Here is a 14,004-nt window from a genome sequence, read left to right as displayed (position 1 = left end):
AATAAAATGAGTGACGAAAAATATAGCAGTCCCGCAAGCCATGATTTTACTCACCTATCTTATTCTGGAAAAATGGTAAACAAAAATCATCAGGCTAGTAATGAAGCCATTCCAAAGGCTTTTAGTATGTTTGATAAATTAAAATACATGAATCAGGAAATGTATTTAGCACACAGTTGCATACCATATACTATATATCTGATTCTTATTTTGTAATTTTCAAAGGTAGCTAGTATTCTAATGACCAAAAGTCACTAGTTACGTAAATGTGGCTCCTGGTGATAAGAGTTCCGATAGCCTGAATTGACGCTATAGTTTGTTTTTAAAGATAGAATAACTGGCGTAATGAATATTTGACGCTATAGTTTGTTTTTAATATGTAATGCCGTAATGAATATTTGGCAGTTGTTTTTTTTTTTTAATTTTTACTCCTCGCCATATTTCAAATGAAAGAGAGACGTACTTTTTCACTCAATTTGATTGTAATCAAATTATATGTAAAGTTATTTAACTCTTTCATCTAAAATATGGATATACAAAACTATCACCAAGTGAAGTCTGATACTCTAAGTTTCATTTTTACTCCTCTCATTGCGCTTATAATATATTTCAAATTAGATATGCTATGATATGTCCAGTAGTCTCTCTTTAAAAAGTCGCATTTTGAATTAATAGCTTTTAAAAGAGGGAAGTTTTTATGACTGGGGCATATAGCAGAGCGAAATTAATAGATATGGAAACTTCGTTAATGAATACCATCAATTAAAATGGACTTTCTAATCTTAACCTCAAATTTGTAAACGTCTAAATAAAAATTTATTTGGAAAGATCTTTGATTGCTTAAATAAATTATGAGCAACAAAGTTGAGCGAAAGAATTATTACCAAATAAAGATATCTACCATATAAAGCCTCGTTCGACTGTTTTTATTGCAAAAATTTTGGCTGTAATAAACATTTGAGGCACCACATATAATAATAATAATCATTTGTGGTGAAATAGATCTGTGAAACTTCTGGAGAAAGGTGGGGGACATTTTATTTTAGATCACCGAAAAATTAGTGACTACATGCATCCCAAGGGAGATTTCATTCGCTAAAATACTCCCAATAGCGATGGAATGTTTAGGTTTCCTTATGTAGCACTGGCCTAGCCCTCATAAGTTATATCAGCAACGGAAAATATTATATTAATATTATTTATGAATGTTCTACATCCCTTTAAGTTATCCAAAATATTGAATAGCAAGTTATTCAGCATTAAAAGTTTCAATTATTATTTAGCAAGATCTGGACTGGAAAAGCATGTTAAAAAAACCAATCATGAATTTTCCGATTATACATTTCTGAAATGATGGCGTAATGAGTTTATATTCACACGTTGATAACTTGAAAATGCTGGAATGGATAGTTTATTGTCAAACTTCTGTATTTAACAGTATTTGAACTCTTACAGCACGTGTTTTTTACTTACCTTTTTACCATGGTGTATAAAAATTTGCAAAATTTCTTTGTAATGACCCAGGACATGTTTACAACTGATTAACATGCAGTGTTGTCAACCATTTTGAGGTTTTAGTACTTAGTAGGACATCGCTTAGAGATGAAGGTGATTTAATGAAACATTTTACATAGATACCCATAATTGATTTTATTTTCTCTACATATATACAAGGAGTCATAACGCATCGTGCCGAAACAATGAAGTGAACACTAATGAATACTAGTCGCAATCTTTGGGAACAAGACTTTTCACAATTCGACAGCAATTTAGCCAGCGTGAAGAGCGACACTTTTTTGGTTTGCGGCGTACATGCAAAATGAAATAAATACAACCTGAGGAAGCACAGAGGTAGAAACGACGTGCGCGAAATTAAGTTTTCGTTAATGAAACGAAAAAGTGGCGAATCGCCCGCGCTTATTTACAAATTTGAAACTGCATAAATATGATAATAAAATATAAATATAAAATATGATGGTTGAATGAATATATTTGGCTTATGTTTGTCCACCACAAATCACTGGAATTTCTATTATACATATATTTTTTCTAAAATGCAGTTCGTCGCAATGTTGACGGGCTACAAATTATACCTGGGTGGATTGGTACAGCAACGGGCCCGAAGACACTCAGGTACCGACTCATCAACTCAGCTCAGACAGGAAAAAAGTAATTTCGGACATAATCGAGGCACCATCACAGTTTGTGGTTTAGCCCTCGTACTTTCACACAATGGGATTTGATTTCGTCTTTGAGCTAATTAATCTTCCGAATCATGAGCATGGATAAAGCAAACGTGATGACGAACTAAAGAACGTGACAGCGATGAAAGAAAATCTTCTCTAGTCAAGAGAAAACTGGCGTTAAGCGTGTGAAGTCAGCATGTACAACATTGCGTTGATGCTTATTAATGATACTTCATAATGAAAAGCTCGCAGACGATGGGACGCATGAACCGGCGCCTCATGTGTGGTGACTGCTAACACCCGGATACGTAAGACGGCCACCGGGATGACTACAATTAATAAGACTGGCACGAAGAGGATACCCGCAGCTACTTTTACAAAAAACTAGGATGAGCTTTGGTGGGCACAGCGGCCAGGTACGTTTCAATGAGATCATCAGCAACATTTCTTTGTTCGAGCCACTTGTCATGGAGGCGACATACACATTTGGTAGTTGACTTTTGGCATTGACACACTTAGACACTAGCAGTTTATAAAATGTTCTTCTACTTCGCGGTGAGTCGGCATAAAGGGAAATATTCTCAAGGAAAACTACATCGTACATTGTCGTCACCATTAGTAGGTAGAGATAGGCAAAGTATGTCCTTCCCGACACGAGGTTATAACGACCCCGACAACTGTCCCTATGCCACCGGCTTCTTATAGCACAGCCATCCTTCAGGCTGGAAACACTTCGGCGGATGCTGTGATGTTTTCTAGATCGAAGAAGTCGACGAAGGGTGTGAACAACTAGAAAGCCTTAGTCCAATCGTCGACGAGATAGCGCACCCATTAACAAGAGTAATACTGAGTTGCAATACTTTGGCCTGCCGAGCAGGAGCGCGCGGCTTATAAGTAACTAGTTTTGCCGTTGCAGCAGAGGGATACCTTGGGAGATGTGGGAAATTTGAGGTTCTTTGAAACAACTAAAAGTCTTTCGAGGTAACTGTCTCCGCACTTCGTCCTGCAAAAGAGAACGGTGATGCGTCCTGCCACACCCGGGAGCACCTCGCCGTCCGAACGCCTTCGCAGGCGGTGGCTGTTTCTGTCGTGAGTGTCCGGTTTACCGCACCTCCGCACCACATACCAACTATCTCTCCATAATCTCGGCGATGGTGAAGCCGGTCTTGAGCGGCGCCGCGGATGGCACCTTGACCGGCGCCTTCTGTTCCGTCTGTCGCTCGTGACCTTTGTACTGGGGGTACTGCGCACCCCCCTGGGTGAGAAAGTCGAAGGGAGGGGAGGACCCGCCGGGGACGAGACCCTCTACGCTCCTCTGGAGGGCTTCCAGACCGCCAGATGGCCTGGAGGACTTGTTGAGGGACAGGTCCAGAGAAGAATCTCCGTCAGCCAGGGCTCCACCCGTGGGGAACATGGGGTGTTGATGCTGCTGCTGGGAATGTTGCTGGTGGTGGGAGTGTTGCTCCATGGCGCACGCGGGCACCTCCCCTGAGGGATCAGGGGAGTGAGGGCCCTCGCCACACGGGGAAAGCACCATCCCATCTCCGATCATGTGGTGCGTATAGGCATGTCGCCGGAGGTCGCAGTTGCGGCGAAAAACCTTGCCGCAGGAGGGGCAATCGTAGGGCTTGTGGTCCGTGTGGGTGAGGAGGTGCGTCTTGAGGTTGGAGCGCTGGTTGAAGGCCCGGCTGCACACTGGGCACTTATGCGGGGACTCCTCGAGGTGCAAGATGCGGTGGACGGCCAGGGTGCGGCTCTGGCAAAAGCCCTTACCGCATTCCCCGCACACGAATGGCTTCTCCTTGCTGTGGATATACCTAAAGGAAGGAGGAGAAAAGAAAAAAGGGATGAATAATTTGATTGTCATTAGGAAGCAACAGCGTTCGATGAAAGACAATCCCAAGTAGAAAAAGGATGATCTCTTCGAATCAAAGTATCCGCAGTTAAATAACAGCAAACAGTCGAAATAATTGTATAGAATAGGAGCGTTATGATTGCTTTTTAAGGTAATAATAATTAGCTATTCACAATTAGGGAAATCACTTTTGATGAATTGACTCAGATAAATTAATGCAAGTATATTTTTCCCGTATTGCAAAATAAATTATAGTATAATACGTGATTATTGCAATTAGCCTAAATGTAAAGTTTTATTCATGCAGCTTATTATATTTGTGTGTGTTATGTATAATAAATGCAATTGAACATTAATGCTCGGATATAAGTGTACTTAATTTCAGTGAGATAATATTATAGCAAAGAAAGCAAGATACACTGCCAGGAATTATTCAATATTCTGTCTAACAATCAGAAAAAATCATCCTTTGACGTATTATGCGATGCAAAAACAAAATATTCTGCCAAATTCTACAACTAAAATTGGATGCCTATAATCGTCCGAAGCATGAAGAAAGCTCGATGGAGAGACCAAAATGAATGGGATCTAGGCATCGGACAGCGTCGATATATGTTATGAGCAGGTATCGTAATTATGCACGGTAGGGAGTTTTCTCTCACCTGTGGTCTCTCAAGTGGTCCTGCCTCCGGAAAGCCTTCCCGCAGATGTCGCACGAGTAGGGTCGCTCGTCCGTGTGCGTCCGCTCGTGGATCAGCAAGTTATAAGACTTGGTGAACTGCCGCTGGCAGAAGCGGCAGATGAACTGCTTCTTGGGGCGGGGTGAGGGGGCGTGTCCGGCGGGGCCCTGGGGCCTCCTTGGTCCACCCGCCGCCGTGGCCGACGCTGCCGGTGCGCCACCGTGGGGCGGCCCGCCCGCCGCGACCGCCTTTCCCGCACCCCCGTAGAGCCTCACCCACTGGGACATGACGGCACCGTAGTATGCGGCGGCCGCCGCGGCTGCCGCGGCCCGGCTTCCATGCGGTGCCGGCACCATCGGGTGCGCGTGGGGATGGTGGTGATGTAGATGGTGCAGGTGGTGATGGTGGTGTGGACCGGGTGGTGGGTGGGCTCCCTCGACGGGGATGTCCAAGGGGTGCGGGTGTTGGGGCACCATGTGGTGCTGCGGGGAGGGCGGGTAGTGGTGCTGGTGGGAGGAGGGGAAGGAGAAGAGAGCACCCTGCGGTGGTGCGGGTGCGTGGTGCTGCATCTGGTGATCGGCGACCGCCGTAGGCGTGTGAGGAGGGGTCAACAGAGTGGAGCTCTCCTCGTCTTCACCTATGGGGCAAATGGGAAAAGAAATATTCATGAGCAGAGTGGAGATAGATATTCGATTACTGGGAAGATCGATTGCATATTGATATATATGGTTTTAACTTGATATGATAAAAAAATATTGATACATACGGCGATAAATCTTAAGGAAAACTTAAGCAATATTATTTTGAATACCAATGAACGGTGCTAAAAGAGAGCTGGTTAAACTTTGGGAGAAATCGTCACAACGCAATCGACATCCATACTCCCTGAACCTGCTTGATCAATGTAAACATCTAAATAAATAAGACTAGAAATGTTGGCTTTTGCATCTAGGAGAATAATTGTGCGAGTGGCATGTAGAATCTTATATTTCAGTTATTTTTCAGAGTTTTCAGTTTTTACAATACATCAATGCAACAGGACAGCATAATAATATGGGCCGATTAAACTTATGTGATTGATTTTTTCACGTTTTTGTGTAGTAAATACAAGAACCAAGTTAGTTCATCGTAATTTACTTCCAATGTCATTTGAATCAATTCATAACATTAAGAGTCTCATTGAAATATAAAAATAATATAATTTAATTTTAGTAGATATTTTGTCATTTTCACCTTCTTGCCAACTACGTAGATTTGTTTCCAAGAAAGTTGTCGAAACCTAAAATTATCCAATTTAACTGCATTACTGGAAAACAAAGCAGGACTAAATTTTTATTAGAAAACTTTTCAAACTCTTATTGTGTTTTTGAACATCCCTGGTATTCCAGTCCCTAAAATCCACATGAAACGTCAGAAGGAAGAAATAATTAATTCGCAAGGTTTCTTCCAAACCCTACTCATAAAACGTCGATAACATCGGCCACCCCCGAAGATATTCTCGAGCCGTAAATTTTATTGTCTTTATTCTTTGAATGCATCAAAACCCTTAACTCTCTGCCTGAAGAGCACCTGCACTCACCGCTGCTGGATTAGGTATTATCATTTCCAAAAGCCTGTACATTTGCATCAACACAATAGGTCATAAGGACGTATTGCGCGGTGAGTTGAATACTCCAGTTTTTCACGTAAAAATATTCACTTATTCAGAAATACAATTTTCTCAAACATTAACCAAAGTACAATTTCACACATATACGCCCACCTAACGCCACGCAATAATTGGTATAGTTGAGTAGAATTTTATAATTTGAGTTTTGAATTTAAAAAATAATAGGATTGGTTAAATCTGATGTTGTCTGCAACCACTGCACTGGCGAGAGTATAATTACGGCAAAGTGTGCATGTTCGTTACATTTAGAGTTAATGACTGGCAGGTGCTTTATTCTAGTTCAGTTTAGACGAAAAACTATCGCAGTCCCAGTGCCTGCCGGCAATTGAACGTCGACATAACGAAGCTTTTCGCCCTGCCACGAGACTTATGGAAATGATTGCAACTGAGCACGAAGGGACGAACGGGGTGGGAGATCAAAAACCCCTCCCCCCATTTGCCATGAAGGGTGTGTTACCCCATTCCCCCTACTGAGGGTCCCACCAGGCCTTGCGGCAGCACGCTCGAAATCCAAGGACCGCTCCGCGAGGGACGCCTTCGCTATCGGAAGCGTTAAGAAGAGAGACGGAGGGCAATGCGGAGGGGACTAGTCCGCTCACCGTAGCGCGTGGCCTTCCCATGTCGGGCCGGTCAGGCACGGAGGAACCCCCGGGGCGCCGCCCTTACACGGTGAGGAGGTGGTTAAGGGGGGGTGGAGAGAAAAAATATGGGGAAATGAAATAACGTGCGCATCTGTTCTCAAAACAGGAAGCGGTCACGGAAGCGAGGAAAATGTTATTGCGCCCTGGAGAAGGAGGGTGGATAACCACAACCACTCATAGGCAGCCGCAGGAGTGGTAGAAGGGATGGGGTGACCAGCGGGACGGATTCAATCTTGGCAGGGAATCTCTAAAGCAGTTTGTGTTTATATTGATATATATATATATATATATATATATATATATATATATATATATATATATATATATATATATATACAGATATATATATATATATATACAGATATATATATATATATATACACACACACACATATAAACAAAGGGAAAAAGAGAGGAAAATATACAGATGCAAAGGAGACGCATGGGTATTTGCTGGCTTTCGGTGAATATATTGCCTTCACAGACCTAGAGTACCCAGACTAAGGGGATCGAGGACGTAACGCTGAAACCAAATTGATTCAACTTTTACCGCAATTACATTGCCAATTTGGCTACCAATATGACATTATTTTACGCAATAAAACTTATGAATAAAAAATCTATGATAACTATTTATTGAAGAGCCGCGTATATCGCCATCCATTTCTCTCCCTACCGTGTTAACCGGCAGATGTGAGTCGAGGCGGAATGGGGGAAGCGAGAACGGTGCGGAGGAAAGATATTGTGAAGGTGATCTATCGATTGGGAAGGCACAGATCATGAAACATTAATGTGGCGGGAGAGGGAGCCTTGCCGCCCGAGGGGGGCATCGGACTTCGCCGCCGTCAGGCCTCCCTCCTCCCCCTGCCCCGAAATGGTCCGTGAAATGGTTTCCAGATGCACCAATGAGAATCCTTTAGCCGCACCTCACCAACTACCACTTCCGACGAAAGGTGTGGCGAGGAGCGATGGATATTTTACCCACATGATTGATTTATACTTATTACTTCTTAAGTGCCGTAAACAATTGATGGACGCACCGATGGAGGGTGTTGGATTTGTGAATACGCATCATGGAGCATGAGCGTGGTGTATTAATGATGCGATGATTTTTTTACCTCACAAGTGATGAAAATGGCGAAAAAATATGAGGTGTACTAAAAAAATGGGCACTTATTCTGGTTGATTACACAGAAGTCAAATCAATATGATCATAGAATTTCTAACTAAATGAAAATATTTGGCTGTTTGCTAGATATATTTTACGATAGTTTTGACTGACAGAAAGTATACATTTTCTTTAAAAATAAATCCTGAATTAATTTTATTATCCATAAAAGCCTCCAAAATAATAATCAATATCTAGACGATAATTTCAAAAATTTAACTTGATTAAGGAAAATGCCCCTATTGATTGCGAAAATGTATTACTATTACACAAAAATCTTTATACCGAAAACCATACCCATTCCTTCACAATGAGCTATTTCCTATTGCCTTTAACTTTTAATAGTTTAACTTAATGTCATTTTCTTCATGACCTTTAATAAGGTGTGAAAGAATTTCAGAATAAGGCAAGCACAGTGAAACAATTTTCGAATTATTAAGGAAAACTTTTTATTGGATAATCCAAGAATGTTTATTTATTTTTGTTTGTCTACGTCTATACATGGGCATTACAAATATTTACCAGAGAGTCTACGTTCTGAGTACGTACAAAATCATTAGTAAATTCATTGAAACGAAATTTACCATTTCATTAATATTTCCTACGCTAAACTATTAATGGCATATATCTTCAAAGCGTATTTTATAATTTCGTTGGAAATAATAGAACAGGAACAACAAAAGCAATAGACGAAACCATTTCAATGAATCACAATCAATTATCTTCATTTAATTGGAGCCTCCGTTGTAAAAATAACACCAGAACAGAATTGCGTGATCATTAAAAGTCCATCTTCCTCTTCTGTGCAACTGTCAACGGATCCCTCTTCCATTGATCGTTCTCAAGCCAAATAGGACTGCTTTTGCACTTGACCCAAACATATTTGTTATTTTTGGAACCAATTCGTCGCAGTTGAATTTTGCGTACTTAAGAAAATACTGTAGAAGTCTAATTAGCAAGTACATATAATTTTCGTCGAACCTAATCCCTTAATTAATGAAATGAATTAATCCGACGCAATCCAGTATTTTTACGTCAGTTACTTAAAAACTGATGTTTCTGTGACATAGAATCGTATTTAATGGCATAAATAATAAACCAGTGAAGCGGGGTATGGCGAGGAAACGTTTTTGTCCAGTTACGTAGCTCTACCCAAGCTAAAATATATCCGTAATGAAATGTAACGCTGGAGCTCCCTATTGCCAATTTTCTAGTTCAAAGGGGAGAATCGAAAGGGAACTGAACGAGATCGTGCATCATTTATTTGCAGGAATCTAAACAATTACCAATTTCGACTCGGAATAACTTATGGCCTGCTTCCGAACACGAGTTCCGGCCGTAACTTCCACGGGACACATATTGTGAGTATGTCATCGTCAAAATCAGCATATTCGCCGTCACGTTCGAGTAAAAATTAAGATCTCCCCGAGATGCCATCTACTGTCATGAAACGTTTTAACAGGCCGGAAAGAGTAAGGGGGAAGGGTGATGTCAACCCCAGGGGTTGCTCAGCGAGCACCCTGTCGCGATACACCTTCCGGAGGCCCGGTGCTAGGGCGGGGTGGGTATGGTTTTTACACAAATAATATGTAAGTAGTACCCACCTATGCGCAAGGCCCAGGAGACTGTGGGGTGAGAAGTGGTGTTCTTCAACCGGGCGACGGGGGAGAGGTTTAGGGGAGCGAGAGAGAGAGAGGAGGGGGAATGAAGGGGGAGGGGGGTAATGGAGTTGGAAAACGGAGGAGAGGAAGGGTGGCAGGTGTTGACGATACACGGGAACCCCGCGGGGACGATAAGATGAGAGTGTGGGGCAGAAAGCAAGCATTTCTTTTTTTTTACATTTTTTTCTTTCATTTTAAACCGAAGCGCACCCGTTCTTTCGTCGTATGCGAGACCACAGCTTCGTATCCGGGTAGCCCGGAGGCTACCGGAGAGGTGGAAGTGGAGGCGGAAGGAATGGAGAGGGGGATAGGGTGTAGTCAAAAAGAGTTTTCGGATGCCGGGCGTGAAATACCCGCAGCACGCGTCTGGCCTATGATCCCCATCTAAATGGGGGGCCGGTCGGACACGGAGTGGAAACAACACTGAAATTAGTTAGACCGGTGTGGTCTTCGGTGTTCGGGAGCTCCTTAGGCGTCTTGGGTCTCTACGAACCAGAGAGCCTACGCTTTTTTCCGTAGAAAAGTGGCTGCCTCTCCATCAATACAGCCATTATTGGTACCCTTTTCCGAAGGAATTTCGCAGCTGCGACGGGTAAGCGCCGGTGATATTGGGTTGAAGTCAAGCTTATCCGGAGTGATTTCTCTCTGACGCGCTTCCTCGTGAAGTTTACGTGTTTTGGAAATAGATGAATTCGCGCGCGTATAAAAACGTAAATAATTCTTCCAGGGCATAATAATGACGCTGTTTTTCCTCTTAGCAGCACCTCTAAAACCGTAGTGTAAGTAATAGTTGTAAAGATGAGAAAATCTGTTTGAGTGATTTAACAGATTGATCGGCGAGTAACATTGAAGCAGGACTAACTTCTAAGTAAGTGCCTAGTATATTTTCAATCATATTCCTTAGCTGTAGCTTTGAGGGTACCATTTAGCTATAGTACACTCCAATTCCGTTAAATATTGATGTCGTGATTAGAATAGCTCATCGGAACCCCTAAGCAAAATGCGACGTTAGACCTTCAAACATAATATCGGAACGCAAAATTTAAGGACGAGAACTCTCGAGAGTAAGAAAGCAATATTTTTCGTACACCTAATAGCTATGAATAATCGACTGAGTGAAAGTATTATGGAGTACCCAGTAATACTTGAAAATATTGAAGATATAACGGAATAAAATTACATTAGGGGAAAATTTAACTAAAAAAAGGATTGTTGGGAAATGGGTTTAATCCATTGCCAGGAAAAAATATTGGGAGAGAGTGAAGGATATACTAAAATAAATAAGAACAAGATTAATTTGATTCAAGATGAAGGTTATCAAGAGAGGTGAACTGAAGAATAAATGCGACCTAAAATAATTACCCAACACCCAGAAATATACAGCCTTTTATAATGATGCTGTTTGTGAGAAGTTATGAGGCAAAACGATGATCAAAAAAATGTTAATTTAAAGTGTGCGGGTAGGTATTGTAATGACCTACGGCCCCAGAATGCGGGCTATTAATTTCATCCTGCGGGTTATCTGAAAATCAAATACTTTTCCGCTCAGGTGTTGAGAAAAAAATAAATAATGGTTTTGGAAAGCCAATAATAAATTTATACACCCTTAAATAATATTCAGTTTAAAATGAATGACAGACAAAACAACAAGAATAATAATAATAATATATCATAATTTATAACGATACAATAAGGGTTCCTGCGATCAGGAAGTAAATACAAAGTGATTGTCGCACTCGCTTGGGAAATGATTGCGGAAATGTACTACTAAAACGCACAACTTCTTTACGACTAATATAGAAGGTTGTCGGTTGAAGTCAATTACAATTATGAAACTGTAGATACTTCAGATTTGCAATTTAAACCTGGTGAATTACAATACGCTTGACCATAAAAAGTCTAATTATACGAAAATTCTAAATAAAAACTGAAATAGTTGATGGACGAATATATGATGCTGTCTTTACTTTCTTTTATTCTTTGCGTCGTTTATCGATTCATTAATGACAAACTACCCTTTATATTTTAATTTCATGCTAGCTAAATTAGGAGATAAGAGGATAAGATAAAGGTCATTACAATAACTAAAATTCAAGCCGTCATCCAAGTTAAGGAATACAAACCAGTAGGTTTTTCCATGAAAATTTATTTCTGTTCATTAAAATTAATTCTAAGCCTGACACCCAAGTAATATGCCTGCATTATTAACATGATGCCTCAGCATAGTGAAAGTGCTTCAATGATGTAAATTATTGTGACAGTGTAGTCTTTGACCTACATAGCTTTGAGGCTGAAATAATACATTGCCGTGTTTATTTGAAGGCTTTCACGACTTCGGAACCGACATTACTTATTGCATCGACTTAATTTGCGTCGAAGTCAGAGACAGCCTCGGGCAGTAATAAAAGTAGTATCTAAAATAATGGAACTTCAAACATAAAGACTACTCGCCGCTGCTTTCGGCTTGCTTTGAGATATGTAGACATGGGAAAATTTCTTTTTCGCAATCGCTAATTGGTGCCGGCGTGCTAAAAAGTTATCGGCGAGAGGGTTGCAGTCACGGCACGCGAGGAAGGCACGCAGTCTGCCGATTAAGTCAGCGGCTTGCGCAACTCCGAATGAAAGCAAATCACGTTGCATCGGATAGGAAAATCAGGAACCGAAAAAATGACCCGAATAAACTTAGCAGTTTACCACGCATATGGTCATCCTGAGACCCGCCGTGATGCTTTATTGAGGCATGAATTGAGCACGCATTTGCTTTAATAAAACTACAAGAAAAAGACAGCCGAAATTATTTTTCCTTTCAAATCAGAAGTCAGACACGTTTTAAATTACCAAAACTCGTGAAATTAATGGGCATAATCTATAAAGAATGAAGTCGGTACCACTGTTTGCCTCTTCGATAAAAGGAGAACGATCACCTTTTGTAACTGGTACATTATATCCATCTACAACTAACCCTCCTACACTCCATGAGGGTGTGCGGCAAAGAGATTTTACCTGCAACCTTAAGCAAATTGTGGATGATTTTAAAAGATATCAAACAAGAAAATCAAAACACTTCGGTCAAAAATAGTTCGGAAACTAAAACTTTGACACTGTCTAATTAAGGTAAACAGAAAAAGTAAGGTATTTTCATAATGTTTTGCAAAGTAAACTATTAGCCATCCATTCCGGATAATCCGGTCTAATAAATGATTTTGAACACTCCGCGGCCGAGAGTTTATAAAAGTAATTGTGCGTAAAATACAATAGGAAAACATAGTGGAAATTAAATATAATATTATCTGGGCTAAGGTTAGGTGGACAGTTTGGTGATGGCCATTAAATGTAATCCAATATTCACAATTATTGGCCATCGACAACCCGTCTGCTTCATCTTATTCCCATTAGGACACAAACCGAGATACTTTTCACGAACCTCTGGACTGTTTTAACTTTTTTAACTCCTGAATAATATTCAGTTCAACTCACATGGCAAGATCGACGGCGAAGAAGCGGGAGGCGTTTCTTTATCATGCGGGAATACACGCCGCCGTCGCAAGATACGTCCAGAGGCGTTGGATCGCCGGGAGATTTCCGCGGGTGGGGACACACGCGAAAGCCGCCAGGGAAATAGGAAAACAACGAAGGGGAGGCAGGGATGGCAAAACCGGGACGGACCAAATAATCAGAAACGAGCAAATCGGGAAGACTCACCGGCAAAGGCGTCCGGGTTCTGGGCGTGGGTCGTCTCTGCGGAAGACTCGCTCATCGCGCAGAGTGCTGCCATCTCCCGACCACCGCTTCCAACCACGACGGGACACTCCACACACCACGACGGGGAAAAAAACCGGTCGTGGCGGAGTGACGAGGACGAAACGATGCTTGAGGGAGGGGGAGAGGAGGATGAGATGGAAAAAAAGTCCTCTCTCGCTCTCCAGGAGTCCTCCAGTAAAAAGAAGAACAAGTCCTTTCACCCGTAGATACTGTGGGATCCTCCGGACGAAAATATAACACCGAGGGATACGATTGGATGAGTGTCTAAAATATAAAATATCCTTCGTCTCGGTCAGGTGTTGTAACTGCTCTCCTTCACTTTGATTCTTACTCTTCGAGTCCCTTCTTTTTCTCTCTCTCTCCTACACCGATACTCTCGCGG

At 41.6% G+C, this 14,004-nt stretch overlaps 1 protein-coding gene across 1 annotated transcript; it reads right to left on the bottom strand.

Annotated features, from left to right (window-relative positions):
- Positions 1–3,315: 3,315 nt before the first annotated feature.
- On the bottom strand, positions 3,316–13,617 carry LOC139696852 (protein odd-skipped-like). Its single transcript, XM_071595732.1, has 3 exons — positions 13,563–13,617; positions 4,704–5,358; positions 3,316–4,003 (listed from the first exon to the last, which is right to left on the bottom strand). The coding sequence occupies exons 1-3, from the start codon at positions 13,615–13,617 to the stop codon at positions 3,316–3,318; spliced, it is 1,398 nt and encodes a 465-aa protein (XP_071451833.1).
- Between the last annotated feature and the right edge of the window lie 387 nt (positions 13,618–14,004).

Source organism: Hetaerina americana, unplaced genomic scaffold, assembly GCF_022747635.1.
Source record: "Hetaerina americana unplaced genomic scaffold, ioHetAmer1.1.p SCAF_7, whole genome shotgun sequence".
Taxonomy (NCBI): Eukaryota; Metazoa; Arthropoda; class Insecta; order Odonata; family Calopterygidae; genus Hetaerina; species Hetaerina americana.
The sequence above is the reverse complement of the archived record's forward strand: the minus strand, read 5'-3'. Positions and strand labels throughout refer to the sequence as shown.